General features: G+C 45.5%; 1 protein-coding gene across 5 annotated transcripts in view; it reads left to right on the top strand.

Annotated features, from left to right (window-relative positions):
• Nucleotides 1-24,844, top strand: part of CCDC33 (coiled-coil domain containing 33) — a 154,606-nt gene that overhangs the window by 110,494 nt on the left and 19,268 nt on the right. For 4 of the 5 annotated variants that reach the window (XM_083630314.1, XM_083630316.1, XM_083630313.1 and 1 more), the window contains 3 exons: nucleotides 12,041-12,091; nucleotides 22,495-22,559; nucleotides 24,514-24,541. In XM_083630314.1, the coding sequence (XP_083486440.1) occupies nucleotides 12,041-12,091; nucleotides 22,495-22,559; nucleotides 24,514-24,541 (144 nt within the window). The remainder of the gene's footprint in view (nucleotides 1-12,040; nucleotides 12,092-22,494; nucleotides 22,560-24,513; nucleotides 24,542-24,844) is intronic. The other variant, XM_083630315.1, reaches the window with a different exon arrangement.

Raw genomic sequence — 24,844 nt, 5'->3', positions numbered from 1 at the left:
CAACCAGTAATAAGTTATTTATCCCAATTTTTTTGAGCGACTTGTGGAAGAGATAAATTGTGTTTTTTATGTATTCAATAAAATTCCACAAAAGAGGTTGCCTTTTTCTTTCTTTCATAAAAACAGATGCACCAGTTAAGTTGTTCATGTAATGCAGTTTTCCATATGTTACTGCACCCTAATGAGGTGTTAATTCCAGACAGTGTTTTCCATGGAAGCCATGACTGTTAAAAGTGGCTCACCACACCCTGTTTCAATGCTAAGAAAGTTCTTAGGCAAAAGTATGCAAAGTCGTGTGGAAAAAAAGCGCTAGGTAATGCATTTTGTGCCTCAAACTATCCTTTTGAAGGTTTGGTCTTTTTTATCTTCGCTTGTGCTTTATACCTCTTTTGCTCTTATTATTTGGGCCGCGGACTTTGAGCCTGACGTCTGAGCCTGCGACACGCATCTTTGAACATGTTTGGTCGGAGGCCGTGGGAAGTTGCTTGATGACTTTCATTTCTCCCAGTGTTCCAGCCCTTTGAGAAAAGGGAATGGGGAGGGACGTGGGGAGCTTGCGGGAAAATCGGAGTGTTTGTGTGACACCGCCCAGGATGGATGGCTGCCTCCCCTGCCTTATCTCAGAGGAACAGGCTGAGGAAAGCCAACCCCAGCCAGATAGAGCTTGTCTCTTCAGAGGGTTTACTAGTGTAATCCAATGGCTTTTATTCTGTTGCTGGATATACTATCTGCCTTCGGCAGCTGGATCTGTAGCGTGGCAGTGATGACCATCTCTTTGCCCTCCCTCAAAACCACCCGTTTTGAATGGGGCAGCTCGGAGTGAAGCTGTGTCTCTATTAAGCCAGCCTCAGCCGAGATCAAATGCTTTCCGATACAATCCAATTAACTCTCAAATTGAATAGCAATGCGGAGGATAATATACCGTTCTCATCCCTGGCATGAATTTTCCTCTCCTTCCTCCTTCCAGCTCCCATTACAAGACTGCAGGCCGTCTTCCCTCACAGTAGATGAAGGCAAATAGCTTCTGAGTTCACCGCCAGTTTAACCAGATAAAGGGCAATTAATTCCCAATGACGCCACCCAGGTGCAGGGCAGGAGATGAGATTGATCATTTGGAAGGAATGTGTGTTGGAAATAAATACAAAGGGGGGGAGGGGGCTGATTTTAACTTTCAGAAGGTCCCCCTGGGGGTGTCCCTCTGCCCCCGCTCAGTCTCACATGCTCAGTGTTGTCTTTCTCCCACTGGTATTGCAAGGCCACCCTCCAGGTCAGGATTTGACCCATGAAATCTTTGGTTGATTTGAGGCACCGAAACCGTAAGTTAAGATGAGTTGGTTTTTGCAAAATGGGATCTCTCTTCCATCTCGAATGCAAGCGTTCACAAGAAAGGAGGTTCCAACGCAACCTTGGGAAGAACTTTCTGACTGTGAAGGGCCGTTTGATGGTGGGACAGACTCCCTCAGAAGTGGTAGACTCTCATTCTTTGGAGGCTTTAAAAGTAAGTCAGTGGAGCACTGTGGTGGAAGGCCTTTGCTCAGGTGTGTGATCTGATGCCCAGCACTGAAAATAGATAAGTACACGAGAAGAGCCCTGCTTTATCGGAACACTGACCCATCTAGTCCAACATCTTGTTCTCTGTGTCCAACCAGATGCTTCCAGGAAGCCCACAGGAAGGACCTGAGCTCCCCAATCATGATCCCACAAAACTGGCATCCAGAGGCATGTCTGCCGCTGATAGTGGAGGCACAAAGGCCCTCTCCGCTCCTGTGGTTCCCAGCAACTGTCATTCCGAAGCCTTGCTGCCTCCAATGGTGGAGGCAGGGCACAGCCATCATGGCTAGGAGCCATCACCAGTCCTCTGCTCCTTCCTGAATTCCTTCAGTCCTTTTTTAAAGCCATCCAAGCTGGTGGCCATTGCTGCCTCCTGCTGGAGGGAGTTCCGTAGTTCTTGCATTGTGGACTTTCTTTGATCAGTCCTGAATTTTCCTACACTCAGCTTCATTGGAAGTCAATGAGTCCTAGTGTTATGGCACTCTGACCATTACACCACCACTGGCTCTCTGTCAATATTGTGTTAAAACAAAAAAAAAAATTCCTTCCAGTAGCACCTTAAAGACCAACTAAGTTAGTTCTTGGTATGAGCTTTCGTGTGCATGCACACTTCTTCAGATACACTGAAACAGAAGTTGCCAGATCCTTCTATATAGTGAGAAGGTGGGGAGGGGTATTACTCAGAAGGGTGGTGGGAATGGGTGGTTGGCAGATAGCTGTGATGAGCCTGTTGACGACTCTTAACGACTGCAATAGGTCTTACAGGGAAAAGCAAGGGGTGAGAAGGTGAAAAATGGCTTTGTCATGTATAATGAGATAAGAATCCAATGTCTTTGTTCAGACCAGGTCTCTCCATGGTTTTAAGTTTGGTAATGAGTTGCAATTCAGCAGCTTCTCTTTCCAGTCTATTTCTGAAATTCCTTTGTAGTAATACAGCTACTTTGAGATCTTGTATAGAATGTCCTGGGAGATTGAAGTGTTCTCCTACTGGTTTCTCTGTCTTGTGATTCTTGATGTCCGATTTATGTCCGTTTATTCTTTGGCGTTAGGTTTGGCCTGTTTGTCCAATATAGAGAGCTGAGGGACACTGTTGGCATTTGATGGCATATACAATGTTAGACGATGACAAAGCCATTTTTCACCTTCTCACCCCTTGCTTTTTCCTGTAAGACCTATTGCAGTCGTTAAGAGTCGTCAACAGGCTCATCTCAGCTATCTGCCAACCACCCATTCCCACCACCCTTCTGAGTAATACCCCTCCCCACCTTCTCACTATATAGAAGGATCTGGCAACTTCTGTTTCAGTGTATCTGAAGAAGTGTGCATGCACACGAAAGCTCATACCAAGAACTAACTTAGTTGGTCTTTAAGGTGCTACTGGAAGGAAAAAAAAATTTTTGTTTTGACTATGGCAGACCAACACGGCTACCTATCTGTAACTGGAAATATTGTGTTAGAACATCTGGCCTGGAACTTCCCTACTGTCGTGCTTTGAGGGTGGGGGCATATTGAGCACCAGAGTCAAGTGACTCCACTAGCTGAGAGATCTATGGCAATCCTGTGGGAAATCAGAAGGGATAAAGCCAAACAGAGGAGCCCCACGGGAATGCAAACATCAGTGATCTTCAGTACAATTAAGATATCAGGATTAGGAAAATGGGCTCAAGGAAAGTCTCTTTAACAATGGCATGCAGGAGAGCAATGCAGACAGAGGATGGATTAAATAAGAAAATAGACAGCGACACCACAGATGCAAGTTTATCAGTGGCTCATCTGCTGGCAAGGACTGCATCAATTGGACCTGCTGATGGATTAAAACCTGGGCTGTGGGACCTAAACAAGGTGATAGGCTCAGCATACAGCGTCTTGTGCATTGATAGCAAAGTTGCTTATTCTTAGTGGAGCCAAACTGGCATCACCTATGCACAAGAGGGAGATGACAGCAGGCTTCTGCAGAAGCACAAAAAAAGCCTTTCATAAGGCGTGGGAGAAATGGGGCAGGAGGCAGAATAAAACTCCCCAAAAGCCCAATGAGAACTGAGCATCCTCAACAATATATGGAGTGCTGCAGATTCCCCGTTCTTCTCTTACATTGTGGAAGTTGTTGTTTAGCTTAATCATACGGGGTTGTATTTTAATTGCTGTCATAAGGTGCTCTGAGCAATGTGTTACTGCTGTAAGCCGCTTTGATATTCTCTTTTTATGGCATTTTATTTATTTTTATTTATTTTGTAAAATGTACCTCTTGATTGTAAAACAAGCCTCAAAGAGGTTTACAAAAAGAAAAAAAACAAGAAATCACATCAATACTTTAAAACATACAAAAAAAAAATCAAAAAAACACTAAAACACATTAAAATTCACATCAGTATTTCTAAGCATCTGCATAGGCCTGCCAAAAGAGGAACATTTTTAGCAGGCACCAGAAAGGGTGCGATGCTCTCCTGGGTCCGATGCTCTTTGTTTTTAAAGGTGTTTCTGATGATGTTCCCAGTCTTGGAGAAACCGGGACAGGGATTCTGTGGACAGGAGGCAACAGAGAACGGCTTTTGTAGAACGCCAAGAGCACCAGCAAGGCAAGCGGCAATAGCCCTCCTGCAAGCCATGACTGCAGTGTTGCAGATAACAGCAATGGCTGAGCACAGCCTGGTAGAATTATTTACATAGGAAGGCCTTGGGCTACAGAGCAGCATCTGTAAATCTTGTGTCTCCGTGACCTCTAGTTACTGACACTCTCTGCTCTTCTCCAGGGAGACATAGACCATAATTGCTTCGGAATGAGGGCCAGCCATTAAGACTGACCCAGCTGCCCTTTCTTTCACCCTGATTCCAGGGCCAACTTGAAGCAAACAAACTATTTCAATCGCTAGAAACCACAGGAAGGGAGATGGCTCCAGCCTTCTTGCAGGATTCCCATAATGGGCATCTGGTTGGCCACTGGGAGGACAAGGTGGAATCTAGGCACATATAAAAAATGTTGTGAATATGTTTTTTTTGAAAAAAGTTTTGAAAAATATATTGAATTTGTCATAGCTCACCACTGCCATCTAGTGTCGCATTTGTATAAAGCACTTTACAACACACAACGCTTTATTTGCAGCTGTATAGCTGGGTAACAAGATGCTGGACTCAAGGGGCCTCATCCAGCAGGGCTCTTCTTAGGTGCTTGTGTGTTTTTAGGGATGAGGATCTGGGAGACCAGGGTTGAAATCCCGGCTTGGCCATGAAGTTCCCTGGGTGGGCTTCGGCCAGGCATTGCCTCTCAGGCTAACTTACCTTGCAGGGTTGTTGTGAGGATTCTGTGAGAAAGAGGAGAACCATGCAGGCCTTTGTGCTTTCTTTGTACAGTGGTACCTCGGGTTAAGAACTTAATTTGTTCTGGAGGTCTGTTCTTAACCTGAAACTGTTCTTAACCTGAAGCACCACTTTAGCTAATGGGGCCTCCTGCTGCCGCTGCGCCACCACTGCACGATTTCTGTTCTCTTCCTGAAGCAAAGTTCTTTTCTTTTTTAAAGAAATATTTATTAAGATTTTACAAAGACAAGTATACAAAAACACATAATAATAAAAGAAAAAAATTAAAAATAAAAAGATAAGTAAAACATACAGAAACAGCAAGAAAAATTAAAAACAATTATTTTTCATAACATAAAACTCATTTGCTTGTTTCTTTGACTTCCTCACACCTCCCCTTCTTGTATTCCCATTTAAATAATCAAATCAGCAAATCCTTACCCTCTTTCATTTATCTTATCTCTGTAACTTAACATTTTATAACTCAGTATTTTCATACATTATCAATTCATTTTTGCATATTCTTATTAACTTTGTTGCCAGTACCACTTATTTCCAATCCAACACCATTTTAGTTATTATTTTTTTTACCTAATTATACCCTTCTTCCATATTCTTAAAGCATTACAGCTGGAAACCACTTACTTTCTATCCAGCATCATTCTAACATTCATTAATTTTGCAATATTTCTGTAAATAGTCTTTAAATTTCTTCCAATCTTCTTCCACCGCCTCTTCTCCCTGGTCCCGGATTCTGCCAGTCATTTCTGCCAGTCCCATATAGTCCATTATCTTCATCTGCCATTCTTCCAAAGTGGGTAAATCTTGTGTCTTCCAATACTTTGCAATAAGTATTCTTGCTGCTGTTGTAGTGTACATAAAAAAAGTTCTTAACCCAAGGTACTATTTCTGGGTTAGCGGAATCTGTAACCTGAAGCGTCTGTAACCCGAGGTACCACTGTACTCTTGGTGCCTATCCAGCGCATTCTTGCTTAGACAAGCCTACACAGATGTTTAGAAAGTCACTTTTTGATAGTTTAAACAATTTTTGCTAATTGTTCTTATGGATAGGTCCATTGTTTTGTCCTTTTTTTGGTAAACCACTTTGAAGTTTCTTTTTCAAAGGGTGTATCAGTTTTATGAAATAAGTAATATATAAATACTATACAAGTCTCAGAGTCTGCACACAGGTACCTGTACAGTGCATGATTAGGGCCGGCACGGGGGGGGGGCGGGTCATTGTTGCTGTTTTTTGTTTTATTTTTTTTTCAAAAAATAGAAATTAAACAAAGAAAAACAAAGAACAATACATAACACTGTAAACACACTTATATACATATTTTCCAAAATGAAAACTAATAAAAATAAAAAGAAAGAAAAGGAAAAATAAAAGATATAAAGAAAAAAGAAAAGAAAAAATACTTTTCATAACCTGGAATATTACCAAATTCTTGCTTCAAATACTGCAATATATAAATCTTAGTTAAAATATTATAAAAGACTTCCACCACATTCACCACACATCTTTTAGTTGTCTTACTCGCATTCACATCTGTTCTTCAATCATTTCCCTTCCTTAGATTCTTTTCAAATCTTTAGGATCTCTGTATTCTTCACAAGGTTAGTCTAGACACAACCAAACTTTCGTATTTGAGCCCTGCTTGTATAAATAATCATTGATACTATTTTATTATTGATATTATTATTTTTGTATTTTGTATTTTGCTTTTATTATTATTTTTGTGGAAATTGTTCAATTTCATTCTGTACTTTTTATGTTTTGTTTATTGTTTATGACTGCTTTTGTTATGTTTGTAATTATGTAATTTTTACATGTTATATAAGCCGTCCTGAGCCTGGTTCCTGGCTCAAGCCTCCATAAAACCCATTTGTTGAGGGCCTGTGAAGAAATGCAGCCAGTAGCTGAGGGTCTTAAAAAACCAGGGGAAGTTAAGAGAGTTGACAGCTGTCACATCTATAGGGCTGTCACATGGAAGATGGAGAAAGCTTGGTTTCTGCTGCCCCAGAGGGGAGGACCCAAACCAATGGATTCAAGTTACAAGAAAGGAGATTCTCATCTGTTGTTTACAGGAAAAACTTTCTGAAGGTGAGAGCCATTCAACAGTAGGACTGACTTCCTCAGAAGGTGGTAGACTCTCTTTCCTGGTTCTGATTAAACAACAGGAAAAACTTTCTGAAGGTGAGAGCCACTCAACAGTGGGACTGACTCCCTCAGAAGGTGGTAGACTCTCTTTCCTGGATGGTTATCTGTCAGGGATGCTTCAGTTGAGATTCCTGCATCACAGGGGGTTAGACAAGATGACCCTTGGGTCCCTTCCAACTCTACAATTCTATGGTTCTATGCTTTTTCTTCCAAGGCTCTTCCCACACACAGGTGCCTCCTTTTCGCCCTGTCTGGAATAGAAAATTTGGGCATGTTAAAGGGGCAAACCTGCCCCTGAATCTCATTGTCTGCATTTACCCCTTGAAATGCACCAGGTAGTCCCTGATGTTTTTTGGTGGGGGTTGGAAGGTTTGCAGCTGGGCCCGTGAGATCATGCAAAACAGTTTCTTCACAGACACGGCAAGATTAATAGATTCCAACATCTGAAGCTCATCACAGGCATCAAAGACTCCCCAAGCAATTTGTAAAATAAATAAATAAGTGTGCAGGAGAAAACACTGAACAAATATATATATATGGTGAATGAGAGAGAGGAAAAGAGGGAGATCATACAGGGAAATTTCTCTTTGCTAACATATGAAAGGCATACAAAATTACTAAAGGGAAAGGAAGCTGTGGGAATATATATATTTAGAATCTAAATAAACCTCAGGCTGGCAGGAAATGCAATGCTTTTAACTTTCTTGTAGCCATTAATAAGGAATTTCTCATCATCACCCTTCCCTCACTTGGCTATTGATGAGAAGGTAAAGGGCCAGAGGTGTGTGAAAGAGAGCTAGAAGCCTGAGTGGGAGATGCATGCTTGATTTCTGCTTAAATCCAAGACTGTGACTTAGGGAGAAGCAAGACCTTCTTGCGGGGTTAATGCTGGGAGCCACTCCATCATAGGCTCAGGCTGTATATATGTGTAAATAAACCATATATCCTAAAGACATAGCAGTCTCCACTGTCCCTCATTCCAAGGAAACTGAACTCTGGGTAAATGCCTGGAACACCAGGAATCTCACTTCCCTCATAGATTGCGGTGGCATGCAACACTGGTGTCAAAAGTGGGATTCATTTTTCCCGGAGGAAGACCTGTGTACCTGAATCAAGGTGAAGGGAGGAACAGGTATACCTCTAGAGCAGTTCAGATTGATGGTCCAGCAGCAAAGCCAGGAACAAATGGAGCAGCAAGGCTAGTCGGATCAACTGCTTGACAAACTGGATCAACAGCAGACAGAGACAGTGGTTCGATAAAATGGAGCAGCTGCAAACAGAGTGTGGGAGAAGCCTCCTTGGAGAAAAAAGTCAGAGACCTGCCTGATGAGATGCTAGGTAAAGGTAAAGGGACCCCTGACCATTAGGTCCAGTTGCGGACGACTCTGGGGTTGCGGCGCTCATCTCGCTTTATTGGCTGAGGTAGCCGGCGAAAAGCTTCCAGGTCATGTGGCCAGCATGACTAAGCCACTTCTGGCGAACCAGAGCAGTGCAGAGAAACACTGTTTACCTTCCCGCCAGAGCGGTACCTATTTATCTACTAGTACTTTGACGTGCTTTCAAACTGCTAGGTTGGCAGGAGCAGGGACCGATCAATGGGAGCTCACCCCGTCGTGGGGATTCGAACTGCCAACCTTCTGATCAGCAAGCCCTAGGCTCTGTGGTTTAACCCACAGCGCCACCTGTGTCCCAGGGTGAGATGCTACACGGGGCCTAAAGTGATCCAGGAGCCCAGCTGTAAGGCAACCAGATAGAAGGGATGGCTGAAGAGATTCAGTAGCTGAAGGCAAGGGGGAAGACGACACCTTGGAGAAAAGTTAACTGGGCTGGAGCTAAGGATCTGCTTCTGAGTGATTTCTCCACCCGCTCCCTGGTAGCCGGCTGTGGAAGAGGGAGTACAGGATGAAGGAGGAGGAGAGCCAACTGCAATGACTTTAACTTAGTGACACATTGGATACAACCCAAGATTTTGCGTGTGTACTGGGGAGAGGCAAACGTTGGTACTTTCATACCGTGATAAGTTCCTTCTCTGTAGGGAGAAGTATGATCCTGTATGGGATGTCATCTCACCACTGGCAGGAAGTAACTGGTTTGTTTGTTTGTTTGTTTGTTTGTTTGTGGGGGTTTTTAGGGTATACTTGGGGCAGAGACAACCCCTTTATCTCCAGTTCAGTTTGTGCTTAAGCAGGTAACTGTACAGTCAGGAATAAACAACTAACAGACTAAAAAAGAAGGAAACTAAATAGTTAGGAGCAGGAAATTCAGCAGTCCCAGTGAGACATGCCTCTCTGTTCCCTGGACTCCCGTCCCAAGCTTGCCGGGTAGATAGGACAGGTGAAGAGGAGAAGGGGGACACACACACCCCCGGTATGTGCTAAAGAGCAAGAGGAACGGGGAGAAAATTGTGGGGAGGCACGTCTGGCCCCCTGGGCAACCCTCCATGCTCTGTGTCTGATGACCTCTCCCATGTACACAGCAGTACAGTGGACGCTCAGGTTGCGAACGTGATCCGTGCGGGATGCATGTTTGCAACCCACAGCATTCGCAACCCACAGCAGCACATCTTCACACCCGCGGGTTGTGATTCGGCGCTTCTGCGCATGCGCAAAGCGCGATTTAGCACTTCTGTGCATGCGCGACCGCCGAAACCCGGAAGTAACCCGTTCAGGTGCTTCCAGGTTTCAGCAGTCCGTAACCCGCAAAAACGCAACCTGAAGCGTCTGTAACCTGAGGTATGACTGTACCTGGGAGGGCCGGATCATATTTCTCCCTACAGAGAAGGAACTTATAGTGGTAAGTACCAACGTTCGCTTCTCCTATAGGAAGGGAAATACGATCCTGTGTGGGATGTATCTCAGCAGTTCCCAAATCAGGTGGCAGCCGCTGTGGGCCCTACCTCTTTAGTATTAATCACCTGTTGAACCACTCGCCTCCCAAGGAGACCTCCGCTGAGGCGTAAGTATCTAGCTTGTAATGACTCATGAAGGTGGAAGGCAAAGGTCAAATGGTTGCCCTGTATATGTCACACAGGTGTCACACATCTAAACCCTACAGGGGTTGTGATTCAGGTTGCAGCACTTTGTGTAATGTTTTTCTCCATTTGCCGATTCAAGGCAGGAGTTTATTGTGAATGGGCTTTATTCTTCTGGGTTGTTCTATTTTAAAATTCAAATTCAAAATTTTACTGCTGTAAGCCTCCCAGGAAAAGCTGCATAGGGATATTGGGTGCTGTCCAATGCACTCCTTCTGCTAGTGCAATGATTTATGCTTGTGCAATGGAACATTTCCCCCTTTCCTACATTCCCCCCACCGTGTGCACTCTGTTTGCTCAGGCAGGTTGCAGGGAAACCCCAGAACAGATTTAGGGGGCCTGCAGGAGGGGTGGGGAGGAAAGGAACCCATTGCACTAACAGAATGAGTGACTTAGTGCTGCTTTGGATAGAAGTCATACGCTTATTTTTTTAAAAAATGAGAGTGCAATGAACTTATCCACATATGTGGTGGGGATATAAGAATATTCAGAAGTTCTGGAAGCAAAAGTTCTCTGCCATGGAGATTGACATAATTGTTGGCAAACAGGTCACCTTGGATGCTAAATTGAGTCTCTCATCCATCTTGATTGGAGCTGAAGCTGGCCTTAAAGATAAAGGTAAAGGGACCCCTGACCGTTAGGTCCAGTCGCAGACGACTCTGGGGTTGCGGCGCTCATCTCGCTTTATTGGCCAAGGGAGCCGGCGTACAGCTTCCAGGTCATGTGACCAGCATGACTAAGCCACTTCTGGCGAACCAGAGCAGCACACGGAAACACCGTTTACCTTCCCGCCGGAGTGGTACCTATTTATCCACTTGCACTTTGACGTACTTTCGAACTGCTAGGTTGGCAGGAGCAGGGACTGAACAACGGGAGCTCACCCCGTTGCGGGGATTCGAACCGCCAACCTTCTGATCGGCAAGCCATAGGCTCTGTGGTTTAACCCACAGTGCCACCCACATCCCACAATGCTGGCCTTACACCTCAACAAATAATTCTATACTTGCTGGTTGCTGCTCATCTAGGGATCTCTGGAGGAAGGATGCATCCTGTTACTCTGTGGATTGAGGGTTTTAGGAAATCCTGCTTATTACCATTTCCAAAAAACTGACTTATAAACTATGTGTTGCCTCTCCAGCTTCTGCTTGGGGTGATTTGTGATTGATATGACCAAACACTCTTATAGTTGGCACATTCCTACTAAAAGAGTTTATTTGGCAACATTTGTGATTATTTAATAAGTTACATATAAATATGAACCATGTACCCCACCATGGAATATATTTTATGCTACTCATTCTTTTTTAAAGCTTTCTACGAGGGTGGCGCTGTGGTCTAAACCACTGAGCCTAGGACTTGCTGATCAGAAGGTCGGCAGTTCGAATCCCCGTGACGGGGTGAGCTCCCGTTACTCGGTCCCTGCTCCTGCCCACCTAGCAGTTTGAAAGCACGTCAAATTGCAAGTAGATAAATAGGTACCGCTCTGGTGGGAAGGTAAATGGCGTTTCCATGCGCTGCTCTGGTTCGCCAGAAGCAGCTTAGTCATGCTGGCCACATGCTGGCCGGCTCCCTCGGCCAGTAAAGCGAGATGAGTGCTGCAACCCCAAAGTCATTCGCGACTGGACCTAACGGTCAGGGGTCCCTTTACCTTTACCTATGATCATTATGATTTTTATTCTGCTATTTTGTATTGCTCTTTTGACTGTTTTTATTCTTTTTTTTTACTTGATGTTTTGTTTGCTTGCTTTTGTTTACTGCATTTGCAAATCTCATTAAATAAAAACGAGTGTCTCTAAACCTGCATGACTAGCTCTTGACATCTTTGTGGTACAGGGCGTTCTTGGAGAACCAGGAGCAATATCTGTTCAGAACCCAGATGCCCCAGTCCTGCATTCTTCATATCCACACCACGTTCAGTGGATTTGATTTTATAACCATTTTCTTCTGTGAGGATTGTCCTTGGAGGAAAATAATAGGGGAAACTATATTGTGTTTTCCAGAGTTCCTTCATTGCTCCTGAACACAAGAGCTCCATGATTGACCTAAAAGAGGTGAGTGTGGCTCAAGCCACCGTGTTTTCTGATTTCATGATCAAAAGCATAGTTTGCTCTTGAGGGATGTGTCCCCTTGACTGTCTACACTGCTGTTTGGCCAGGCCACCTCTCAGGGTATCAATGCTGCTCTCTGTTTTCACAGCACCATCAATATATTTTATTTTATTATTTCATAAGATTTATACACAGCTTGGTTGTTTTTTTTTAAAAAAAGCAAAGCAGCTTACAAAAAGACAAAACAAGAAAATCAATAATATTGTGCATTGTAACATACAATATACAAAAGTTAAAATACGAAACAGATTAAAGTTACCTCTACATTCTATACATCTGTTTTTAAGCAAGCGCCAAAAAGAGCACAGCAAAGGCAACCTGCTTGATATCAATTGGCAGGGAGTTCCAAAGTACAGGCGCTGCAGAAAGGGTATTGTGTGGCCCCTGTAGCAGTGGCAATTCCAGCGATGGAAGTATAGACGGACAGGTCCCTGCTCCAAGGCTCAAAGAAGAAGCCACTCTCTTGCTTTGCCACTGATCACTAATGATGCTAATAATTTAGGATTATAAGCATTAAACATCTATGGCCACATCCCCACTTGTCTGTTTGGCTGAGGTGAAGCATATCCTTAACAAAGATACGGATTTGCTGCTTCTTTTTTGCGGGTGTTTTTGGAGTTACTTTTCTAAAAAATTATAATAACTTTGGCTTGTCAATATTTACTGACTTATTACAGTAAGCCTACAACTCACACAAGGGTTACGTTCCAGGGATCATAAGTAAAGCCAAAATTGCAGTTGCATAGTTAAAACACATTGGGTTGAATGGCAGGTGGGATTGCCAAAGTCTTTCCCCCCAGATGTTTGACCCCTTTCTGTCCCACCCTTTTAAAAATTATTTTGCCAAGCATGTAAAACTGAATATGCGCAGGTTAATGCGTGTAAGTTGCAGGCTTAATGTACTTACTAATTATTTATATATTAAATTTATGTCTCACTTTTTCCTCCAAGGAACTCGGGGTGCCGTACATGGTTCTCCTCCTAATTGTACCCTCACAGTAGACCCGCTAGGTAGCTTAGGATGAGAGCAAGTGACTGGCCCCCAATATCACACCCAAAGAGCTCAATGGCTGAGAGGGCGGGGATTCGAACTCTGGTCTCCCAGGGCCTAGTCTGACACGCTAACCACGGCACCACCACTGGCCTTTTGTCTGAGTGAAGTACTCTTCCCGTACTTCGTGAGACTAAAGCACATTTCTGTGAAATCTTACAATGCGCAAACAGGGTGAAGGAGCAGGTCCCCAGCTGACAGAATGACAGAGTTGATGAGCAGCAAAGTACTGTATTTTTCACTCCATAAGACGCACCAGACCATAAGACGCACCTAGTTTTTGGAGGAGGAAAACAAGAAAAAAAATATTCTGAATCCCAGAAGCCAGAACAGCAAGAGGGATCGCTGCGCAGCGAAAGCAGCGATCCCTCTTGCTGTTCTGGCTTCTGGGATCGCTGTGCAGCCTGCATTCACTCCATAAGACGCACACACATTTCCCCTTACTTTTTAGGAGGGAAAAAGTGAGTATTATAGAGCAAAAAATACGGTATATCTCTGCCTCTGTCTCTCTCCTCTGTGCCCTGTCTCTGAGGGTCCGGTCAAGGGCCTAAATTCTGCACCCAGCAGTGTGCCCCCTTGACCTTAATTGGTCCCACTTGACCTATTAAATCTAGCAGAGATCCAGGGGTGGTGTCATGGACAGAGTGATGGACTATGAGCTGAGAGAGACCAGGGTTCAAGTCCCCGTTCCACTGGCTGCAACCTCGGGGGCCGGTCACTCTTGCCCTTCAGCCTGTCCTACCTCACAGGATTGTTGTGGGGGTTAAATGAGGAGGTGGGAGAACCATGTATGCTACCTTGAGCTCCGTGGAGGAAAAGGTGGGATATAAATGCAATAAATAAATGAAATAGAGAGCAGAGGAAATATAACTGGTGGGTCTAAAGCAGGGGTAGGCAACCTAAGGCCCGGGGGCCGGATGCGGCCCAATCACCTTCTCAATCTGGCCCGCAGACGGTCCAGGAATCAGCGTGTTTTTACATGAGCAGAATGTGTCCTTTTATTTAAGATGCATCTCTGGGTTATTTGTGGGGCCTGTCTGGTGTTTTTACATGAGGAGAATGTGTGCTTTTGTTTAAAATGCATCTCTGGGTTATATGTGGGGTATAGGAATTCGTTCATTCCCCCCCCCCCAAAAAAAAATATAGTCCGGCCCACAACATGTTCTGAGGGACAGTGGACCGGCCCACGGCTGAAAAAGGTTGCTGACCCCTGGTCAAAAGCATGTGGCAGGGAAGTGCTGGCTGCACCCAGTGGCGGAGCTTTATGCTCCGGCACCGGGGGGTGGAGAGCAGGCAGGAGTGGGGCTGGTACACATCCTGGGGTGGGGCACACCACCCGCAGGAGCGGGGTGTGTGTCCTGGGGGCATGGCGCACGCCCTGGGGGTGGGGCGTGCTACCTGCGGGGGCAGGACGCCGAAACGCAGGCAGGGGGGCAGCCGCAATGGCACCTTTCTGGGATCACGCTGCTGGGGGCGATGCGCTCCCCCCGCAGTCCTCTCCCTCTGCCAGTGGCCCCACCCCCTCCGGCTGGCTTTCTTGGTAGCCAATCAGAGAGAGGCTCCAGCCCTCTTGGGGGGATTTCTGAGGGGCTGCATCACCAGTGTGAGTGTAGTGGTTAAGAGCGGTGGACTCGTAATCTGGTGAACCGGGTTCGCTTCTCCACTCCTCCTCATGCAGCTGCTGGGTGACCTTGGGCCAGTCACATTTCTCTGAAGTCTCTAAGCCCCACTCACCTCACAGAGTGTTTGTTTTGGGGGAGGAAGGGAAAGGAGAATGTTAGCCGCTTGGAGGCTCCTTAGGGTAGTGATAAAGCGGGATATCAAGTCCAAACTCTTCTTCTCCTTCTTCTTCTTCAGACTCAGGTCTGGCTCAGCTGTCCATCACAGCCATAAAGCGCACTGGGTGTGACTTTGCAAACCAATGGCTCTCAGCCTAGCTTACCTCACAGGGTTGTTGTGGGGACTCAGTGAGGAAGTGGGGATAAGTACGCACACTGCCTTGAGCGTCTTGGATAGAAATGTCACAAATAAATAAAAAATAAAACATGCCTTGAAGGCTGTCGCTTCCCCAAGAAAGAGCCACCATAGCTCAGTGACAGTGGTACCTCTGGTTAAGTACTTAATTCGTTCTGGAGGTCTGTTCTTAACCTGAAACTGTTCTTAACCTGAAGCACCACTTTAGCTAATGGGGTCTCCCACTGCAATTTCTGTTCTCATCCTGAAGCAAAGTTCTTAACCCAAGGTAATATTTATGGATTAGCGGAGTCTGTAACCTGAAGTGTATGTAACCTGAAGCGTATATAACCTGAGGTACCACTATAATGGCATCTCCAGGTTGGGCTGAGAGAGACCCCTGCAAGACTGAAACCCCAGAGAGCCTTTGCTGCGCTGCCCGACAGTGTGGCCAATACTGAGCTAGACTGACAAATGTCCTGATTCGGTGAAAGGCAGCTCCCAACGTTCCTTCCCAAAGTAGACGCATGCAACTTTACAGGGGAAATGAAAGCAGCGGATCGCCAGCACGAGGTCGTTTTGGCTGCTGAAAGAAGACACCGTGGACGATGCAAACCGTGCCAAATCTCTCCCCCATAGACAGATCCAGGAGGGATGCAGCAAAACAGACCAAGCTGATGGCCAAGGAGATGTGAGGCGTTCCTAGGAAGGTCACGGAGGGAGACGTTTAAAAGCTGAGGAGCCTCAGAACCTAATTGAGCCTTTGAAACATGAGAAGCGGAGTGCATGGCAGAGAAAGGTGCTGAGGCAGCAAAAGGCTCTGGCACTCAGCATCTAAGCAGCAGGGAGTGAGGGACTGATACCTCCCTCTGTCATCTCTAGAGGACTCTGAGTCAGAGAGAAGGACAAAGAGAGTTAAGGTTGGGCTCTGGCTGGCAGGGGTCGGGAAACACAATGGGGTTCTGCTACTCATGGAGGCCAGGCCAGTCAGGGGCCACAGCCCCCACCATACAGTCAAAGCCCTGCTGTACCCCCGAAGTGGTTTAACTGTCAATCCTTCTTCTTACCAGAGAAGTCTGGGAATTGTAGTTCTGTGAAGGGAATAGGGAGTCTCCCATCAACTCTCAGCTCCCTGGACCAAATACAGCTCCCAGGATGCTTTGGGGGGGAGCCATGACTATTCAAAGTTGTCCAGAAGCACTTAAGAACATAAGAAGAGCCTCCTGGATCAGGCCAATGGCCCACCCAGTCCAGCATCCTGTTCTCACAGTAGCCAAGTGTGGGAATGTTCAGGGATTCAGGAGAGGATATATTGTCTGATAATAGCCTTTCCAACTTGTGTTAAAAAGTCCGACAATTTAGCAGAGCAACATTCCCCTTTTTAAACTTCCACAGCGGATGCCTTTGCTCAGGCTCCCTAAAGCCTCCAAAATAAGTTACCTGGTAATTTCCTCTTTAGTTCCTCATAAAAGAAATCTCAGGTTAAGAACTTAATTCGTTCTGGAGGTCCATTCTTAACCTGAAACTGTTCTTAACCTGAAGCACCACTTTAGCTAATGGGGCCTCCCACTGCCGCTGCGCCGCTGGAGCACGGTTTCTGTTCTCATCCTGAAGCAAAGTTCTTAACCTGAAGCACTATTTCTGGGCTAGCAGAGTCTGTAACCTGAAGCGTCTGTAACCCAAGGTACCACTGTAGACACAACACAGTCTTCTATAAAAGTATAAAATAATTTACTCACTCACATTCTGTTCACAGATGGATCCCAGAAGGCAGACTTAAGTTACAAAAGTAATATACCTGGAAACTATCCCATAAGGAGACAGCTCCTTTGTCTTCTCTTGGCTAGAAGCCAAGAAAGCATCTTAGGCTAAGCAAATGTTGCTTCTTCAGCGAATGTAGTCAAAGAGAGAGAGATGGCGACCTCCGCTGAGGTATTTTGTTACCTGCATAGGTGAGGTCACGCCCACCTCTGGTCACATGTAGAGGAAGTCTGTCCCAGCCTAGGAGGAAACAGGAAGTTCCGACTGGCTGGTCCAGACACCGCCTTTTTATGTCCACTCTAGGGATGTTGTACTTGACTGCTCTGTGTTTCACACCCCACACCAAGCAGATGCCCCAAAAGGAAACCTGCAAGCAGGATTTGAGCCCAAGAGCAACTCTCCCCTCCTGCCCTTTCGAGCTATTGGTATCTGGAAGCATCGCTGCCTCCCACTGTGGAAGAAGAGCAGAGCCACCAACAGCCCTCTCCTCCTTCACAAATGTGTCTGATCCTCCTTTAAAGCCACTCAAGTTGGTAGCCATCTCTGACTCCTGTGGCAAGGAGTTCCATCGATTAACCATGTGCTGCGTAAAGAAGTCCTTCCTTTTATCTGTCCCAAATCTCCCAACATTCAGCTTCATTGGATGTCCACTTTTCAATTTATGGTGTAGAAGTGACCTCCGTTGGCACCCCTGCTTCCCAGAAGGAGCATCGCAGCAAAGGTCCCCGTCCGTTGGCCAGGGGACCAGGGGCTGCTGATTTGCAAGTGTTCATATATGTGTGCATCCTTCCTGCAGTCCATCTCAATCCTTTCACCTGGTGCGGATGACCCAGGGCCCTCCAGGTGTTGTAGTCCAACTTTTGTAGTCCTTTCTGCTTTCTGCTAGGGCACCTGCGCCTTTAAAGGTAAAGGGGGCCCTGACCATTATGTCCAGTCGCGGACGACTCTGGGGATGCGGCGCTCATCTCGCTTTATCGGCTGAGGGAGCCGGCATACAGCTTCCGGGTCATGGGGCCAGCATGACAAAGCCGCTTCTGGCGAACCAGAGCAGCGCACAGAAACGCCGTTTACCTTCCCACCGGAGCAGTACCTATTTATCTACTTGCACTTTGACATGGCAGGAGCAAGGACCGATCAACGGGGGCTCACCCCGTCGCAGGGATTCAAACCACCGATCTTCTGAACTGCAAGCCCTAGGCTCTGTGGTTTAACCCACAGCGCCACCTGCATGCTTTCTGCTTTCTGTAGTCCTTTCTGCATTTTCCAAGGCGTACCTGCGTCTTTAACAACTGTCCCAAAAAAAACCAACATTCAACAGGTGCTGCATTTGTGTCCCTGTGTGCGGCAAAGGAGCTTTGACACCCTGGTTGCTACAAGGAGCTGTGTTGTAGCAACGGCAGCTTCCGGAGTGAGCTGGGCAGCAGGTCACCTCTGCAATCAGGTGCCAACACCTGCCCTGCCCACAGGAGAGTTGTGGCTTGCCCTCATGCAGTTTAGGATCCAGCTGGCATTGCGTCCCATTAGCAGTTGACTCTGTTGGCGATGGAGCCGGCAGATGTGATGCAAAGCCCTTTGGAGCCTCTTCCGGGAGGACAGGTGAGCACACTGTTTGCTTTGCGGTTCCGGAGTTTGTGCCGTACCTCTGGAGGTTGCTGTTTGGAGTGACAGGCACCTGGCAACCAGTGGAGAGGCTTGTTAATCTGATCTCTGCCAGAGGATCTTTTTATTTCTGCCCCCATGGGATGGCGTGAGGCACATCCAAAGCACTCAGATGGCACTGTATTACCGCCCCTTCTCTTCAACAGTGAGTATTTGGGGCTGCAGGAGGAGGAAGTAGAATCCGTACATTCTTTGACTTTGGGATTCTTGCGGCTGGGGCTGAACAAACCATTTCTGCTGCAATCCGATGTATTTCCATGAGAGGAAATCCGGCTGAGCTCTGTAGTTGCTTCCCTCTGATTTGTCATATATAGTGAGAGCCTGTCGTATCCTGCAAGTCTGTTGCTGTCTACCTTCACATTCATTTAGTGTGAATTAGTGCTACATGCCCTTACTTGTAGGGGCTGTATTTGCAGTAACAGCAAAGGGGATTTGGTTTAATTTAGCATGACACTGAGGATTATTTGTTTCTTTATTTAATAATATTTATATACTATTAGATTGTTTTTTAAAAAAAAATCGAAACGGTTTACAAAAAGTTAAAACAAGAAAACAAGAATTATTTTTTTTTTATAATATTTTTATTTTTTTCCAAATAGACATAACATACATAAACATACAAAGACAAAAACAAAACAAAAAAACATGTACCATTTCATATCCTAATTTCTTATACCTTTCTTCCCCGACTTCCTCATGCCTCCCATTTCTGTATTCCGATTTCTTATCAATTACTCAGCAAATCTTCCCTTATTTTAATTTAAATTTAAACTAATCTTCCTTATTCTCCTTGTCTTAACCATTGCTAATAGTAACCATTTGCTTTCCAGTCCAACATCATTCTAACTTTCATTAATTTTGTAGTATTTCTTTAAATAGTCCTTGAATTTTTTCCATTCTTCTTGCACTGCTTCTCTTCCCTGGTTTCGGATTCTGCTCGTCATTTCTGCCAAGCCCATGTAGTCTATCACCTTCATCTGCCATTCTTCCAGTGTGGGTTAAAACAGTTAAAACAAGAAAACAAGAAAAAATTGGCACAAGTCTTTAAAACATAGAAAAGTTAAATATTAAAACAGATTAAAATCCATTCACATCAGCTTTCTCAGCATCTGGATGGGCTGGTCTAAGCAAGGGTGTTTTTAGCAGGTACCAAAATGAGCACAGCAAAGACGCCTTTTTGATATCAATAGGCAGGGAGTTCCAAAGTAACTAAATGATCAAGTGTCTTTCTAATGATGGATGATGGATGATAGATTGATAAATGGATGGATAAGCAGATCATAGAAAGGAGAAGTAGATTCTTGTGAGGGCTGGGTTGAAATGACATTATTAATTATTATTATTGTTGTTATTACTATTTGCTTGTATCCAAAATGGCACTTAAGTCTCTGGCTCTGTCGGTGCAATGATTTGCCCTTGCACGCCACCCGCCTCGTGCAGCTTCCCTGTGAAGAGCGATTTACTGTACTGTAAAACCAGTTTGAGAACTGTAGCTCTGTGAAGGGAATCAGGAAACAACCCTCAAACTACAGCTCCCAGCCATGCCTGTTCATAAAGTGGTAGGATCCTGCTTTAGCGGTATTGTGCAGAAGGGTCCTAGGTGACCTTGCAGCAGTCACAATCCCTCTGTTTTATCGACCTCACAGGTCTGTTGAGGGAGCAGGAGGGAGGGGAAAGAACCATATAAGCTGCCTCAAATTCCTCGGAGGAAAACACAACAATTCCCTGAGATTCTGGGGATGGGGTGGCAGCCATCTGCCAACTGCCATCATCACACAACCATATCAAAGTGCTGCAAAACTGCCAGCCACCTGCCACCAAGTCAGGTTCATTAATTTACAAAGCCCTTAACAACTTAGGTCCAGGATACCTCAGGGACTGCCTAAACCCTTATACCCCCAGCTTGATCACTCAGATCACTTGCAGGAGCGTCGTGAGGCTTGTTTGACAACAATGAGCAATAGAGCTTTTAGTGTCATTGGCCCAGTCCTGTGGAACTCTCTGTCACTAGAGCAGGGGTAGGCAACCTAAGGCCCGGGGGCCGGCTGCGGCCCAATCGCCTTCTAAATCCAGCCCACGGACAGTCTGGGAATCAGTGTGTTTTTACATGAGTAGACTGTGTGCTTTTATTAAAAATGCATCTCTGTGTTATTTGTGGAGCATAGGAATTCGTTCATATATATATATATATATATATATATATATATATATATATATATTTCACCACATGGTCTGAGGGATGGTGGACCGGCCCACGGCTGAAAAAGGTTGCTGACCCCTGCCCTAGAGATTCAGTAGGTCCTTCTGTGCCAACTTTTAAACGCTTAACTGAAAACAGGCCTGAGCAGGCAATTAAGACTAGGACTTTCTGCCATGGTTAACTGATATTTGTTTTGAACTTTCTATATGGCTTTTTATGGTATTACAGTGGTATTTCGGGATAAGAACTTAATTCGTTCTGGAGGTCCGTTCTTAACCTGAAACTGTTCTTTTTTTTTTATAATAAATTTTTATTGGTTTTACAACATATATTAACACACAAAAACTCACAACACAACACATTAACAAACAAACATATAAACACGTATAATTTCATAACCTTTTTTTTCTTAAACCTTATTTCAACGACTTCCCCATACCTCCCTTTTCTGCATCCCTGTTTTAAACTTTTTCAGCAACCCCTAATTTCAATTACTTATAGTTCGAATTTCTTTAGTCCTTTTTCTCTTACCCAATCGTTTATCGTTGCAATTCTATTTTACGTTACCCATGACATTTTAGCACTCATTAATTTTACAACAGTTCTTAAGATAAACTTTAAATTTCTTCCAATCTTCTTCCACCGTCTCTTTCCCTTGGTCACGAATTCTGCCAGTCATCTCGGCCAGTCCCATATAGTCAATCACCTTCGTCTGCCACTCTTCCAGCGTGGGTAGTTCTTGTGTCTTCCAATACTTTGCTAGAAGAACTCTTGCTGCTGTTGTAGCATACATAAAAAACGTCCTATCTTTCCTTGACACCAATTGGCCTACCATGCCCAGGAGGAAGGCCTCTGGTTTCTTGTGAAAAGTACACTTAAGTACCTTCTTAATTTCATTATAGATAATTTCCCAGAAGGCCTTGATCCTTGGGAACGTCCACCAAAGGTGGTAGAAAGTACCTTCAGTTTCCTTACATTTCCAGCATTTATTATTGGGCGTATGATAGATTTTTGCAAGCTTGACTGGGGTCATGTACCACCTGTAAATCATTTTCATAATGTTCTCTCTTACGGCATTACATGCCGTAAACTTTATACTGGTAGTCCATAACTGTTCCCAGTCAGCAAACATAATGTCATGACCAATGTCTTGTGCCCATTTAATCATAGCTGATTTAACCGTCTCATCCTGTGTATTCCATTTCAACAGCAAGTTATACATTCTTGACAGATTCTTAGTATTGGGTTCCAAAAGCTCTGTTTCTAATTTTGACCTCTCCACCTGGAAGCCAACCTGAAACTGTTCTTAACCTGAAGCACCACTTTAGCAATTTTTGGCAGCCTGTAACCCGAGGTACTATTTCTGGGTTAGCGAAGTCTGTAACCTGAAGCGTCTGTAACCTAAAGTGTCTGTAGCCCAAGGTACCACTGTAGACACGACACAGTCTTCTATAAAAGTATAAAAGAGTTTACTCACTCATATTCTGTTCACTGTATTGTATGTTTTTGTTGCTGTAAAGCAGTTTGACTTTTTTTTAATGATATAGTGGTATACAAACAAACAAATAAAACACAACTGCTGGGGGGGGGATGTAGCAAGGCACCACACTGACGGCTGCCACTTTGGGCCTCCACTGTGTTCTGAGTAATGAGGGTCAGGTGTGTGGGTGACAGCAGCCTTTACCTGACGGTTTTCTTTAGTGGCTGTCTTCTGTCTTGCAGATAAATCCAGATAAGTTGCCGCCCCACGATGCTGTGATGGAGATTCTCCCAGAGAAGCCTCCCAGGTAGGGTGGGCCGCTGAATTGACAGGAGGGCAACCTACTTCCCAATGACCTGCAAAGAACCTGGGTCTAGGAAACGGGGGAGGGGCAACCCAATCCATCTCCATTTAAAGGCAAACTCACTCAAATCACACAAAGAATCGGAGAACCAAAGCAGAGCCGTCCTTCAAAACCTGCACGTTCTTCAGATTTTGAAGTGCAATTCTCCAGCCCAGTAATATGTACAAAAAACTCATAGGCAGGGGCAAAGAGAGGATTTAAATGCATAAATTAGTGAAATGACTTACAGAAATGCATTATATCAGTAAAAATGGTTTTGCAAAAATTAGGGTAAATTTGCACTAATATGTTGATGCATTTTGATGAGGACCTTATTTTTAAATGCAAACTGGTGCATAGCTGTCAACCTTCCCTTTTTTTGTGGGAAATTCACTTATTCCAGCGCCGCTTCCCGCTGCTATCCCGGATTGTTAGATATCCCGTGGACTGTCCCCGGGACAGGTGAGGCTGCTGATCCCTTATTTTCAAGGCTGCTGATCCCTTATTTTCAAATCTGAAAGCTGACAGCTATGAACTGGTGTGGAAAGGCAGGGAAATGAGAAACCGACAGAAACAAAAAAAATTACATACACGCAACTCCCCATTGGCGTGCACTCTATTTGCACATGACCGTGCACATGTGTGGCACAGGGAAACCAGAAGTGGATCCCAGAAATGGGGAGCACTCCTGGCTCACAAGGTGACCCTCCCCAGAGCCCAAAGAGGGCATCCTCTTCGGGCTCTGGGGAGGCGTCTCCTCGCAAGCAGGAGGCCTTCCCATCTAACAGCTGACATGCTGGGAAGCGCAGCTGCGGCTGCTTTCCTGCACATCAACTGGGCAAGCCATGCTGTTCCTCCGGCTCATGTGGCTCTGTGGACCAGCAAAGCTGAGCTGATACAGGCGACTCCCTATTTCACTGGTGTGCAGGGGGGTTCAGAACGTAACCCCCGTGTAATGGAGAGTTGTTTGTATTTGACCATCTCTAGGGATGCGGGTGGCACTGTGGGTTAAACCACAGAGCCTAGGACTTGCTGATCAGAAGGTCGGCAGTTCGAATCCCCACGATGGGATGAGCTCCCATTGCTTGGTCCCTGCTCCTGCCAACCTAGCAGTTCGAAAGCACGTCAAAGTGCAAGTAGATAACTTTCCGTCGGGAAGGTAAACGCCGTTTCCGTGCGCTGCTCTGGTTCGCCAGAAGCGGCTTAGTCATGCTGGCCACATGACCCGGAAGCTCCCTTGGCCAGTGAAACAAGATGAGCTCCCCAACCCCAGAGTCGGCCGCGACTGGACCTAATGGTCAGGGGTCCCTTTACCTTTACCTGGGTTGTATCTTTGTCACAGACCCAGTGGCGTAGCGTGGGGGGTGCAAGGGGGGCCGGCCGCACCGGGCGCAACATCTGGGGTTAGGGCAAATCCACGGGTTAGGGGGCGCAAATCCACGGGTTAGGGGGCGCAAATTACTTGCCTTGCCCCGGGTGCTGACAACCCACGCTACACCACTGCACAGACCCAACTGAGAGTTGTGGGCCAAACTGTTTGATAAACACACTTAAAAAGAATAGGAAGAAGAAGAAGACTTTAGTTGGTTGTTTTATTTCTGAAGCAGGAGGGTAAGCCTCGGGGCCCCGATCTAGAATGTTCTTCCCAACCAGATTGGCCGATTCCTTGCTGAGTGCCCCACCCCCACCCCCAGGACAGGTGTTAACCCCCAGGTGTGTTGTTCATTGCAAAATGCACGTTCCTGGTCCAAATGTCAGGGTTCTGGAGTCAGACAATTCCTTAGCCTGTGTGTGCGTGGAAGGCCATAATTCGCCTGCCTCCGTCACAGAGTTCCCGCCATACAAATGATGCCTTCACTAGGAAGGCCTAAGGAAGATGTTCCCAGTACTGACTTATACCTTGTTCTGCCTTTGGCAGGCCCATCGTCGAGGAGGTCCCAGATCCGGTAAGAGATCTAAAGGATTCCTGTTCATTTTATGCTAGTAGGAAGGGTGGGGTTGGGACGGTTCAGTAAATGAATGCAGAGGGCTGAGGTGAAGCGGCAGGTGTGTGTCTGTTTTGTAACAACTGACCCTTTTTCCCAGATGGGGCCCATTGGGTTCAACAATAAAAACATATTTGATCCATTTTCACATGCTAACCTTACTTTGTGGGGGAACCGCATGCTAAGAATTGCAAAAAAGATGGTAATATGGAAAAGTTGGGTGGAAACAGTTGTATACTGACGTTGGACCAACTGGGTAGTGAC

Source organism: Podarcis filfolensis, assembly GCF_964270895.1.
Source record: "Podarcis filfolensis genome assembly, chromosome: 9".
Taxonomy (NCBI): Eukaryota; Metazoa; Chordata; class Lepidosauria; order Squamata; family Lacertidae; genus Podarcis; species Podarcis filfolensis.
The sequence above is the reverse complement of the archived record's forward strand: the minus strand, read 5'-3'. Positions and strand labels throughout refer to the sequence as shown.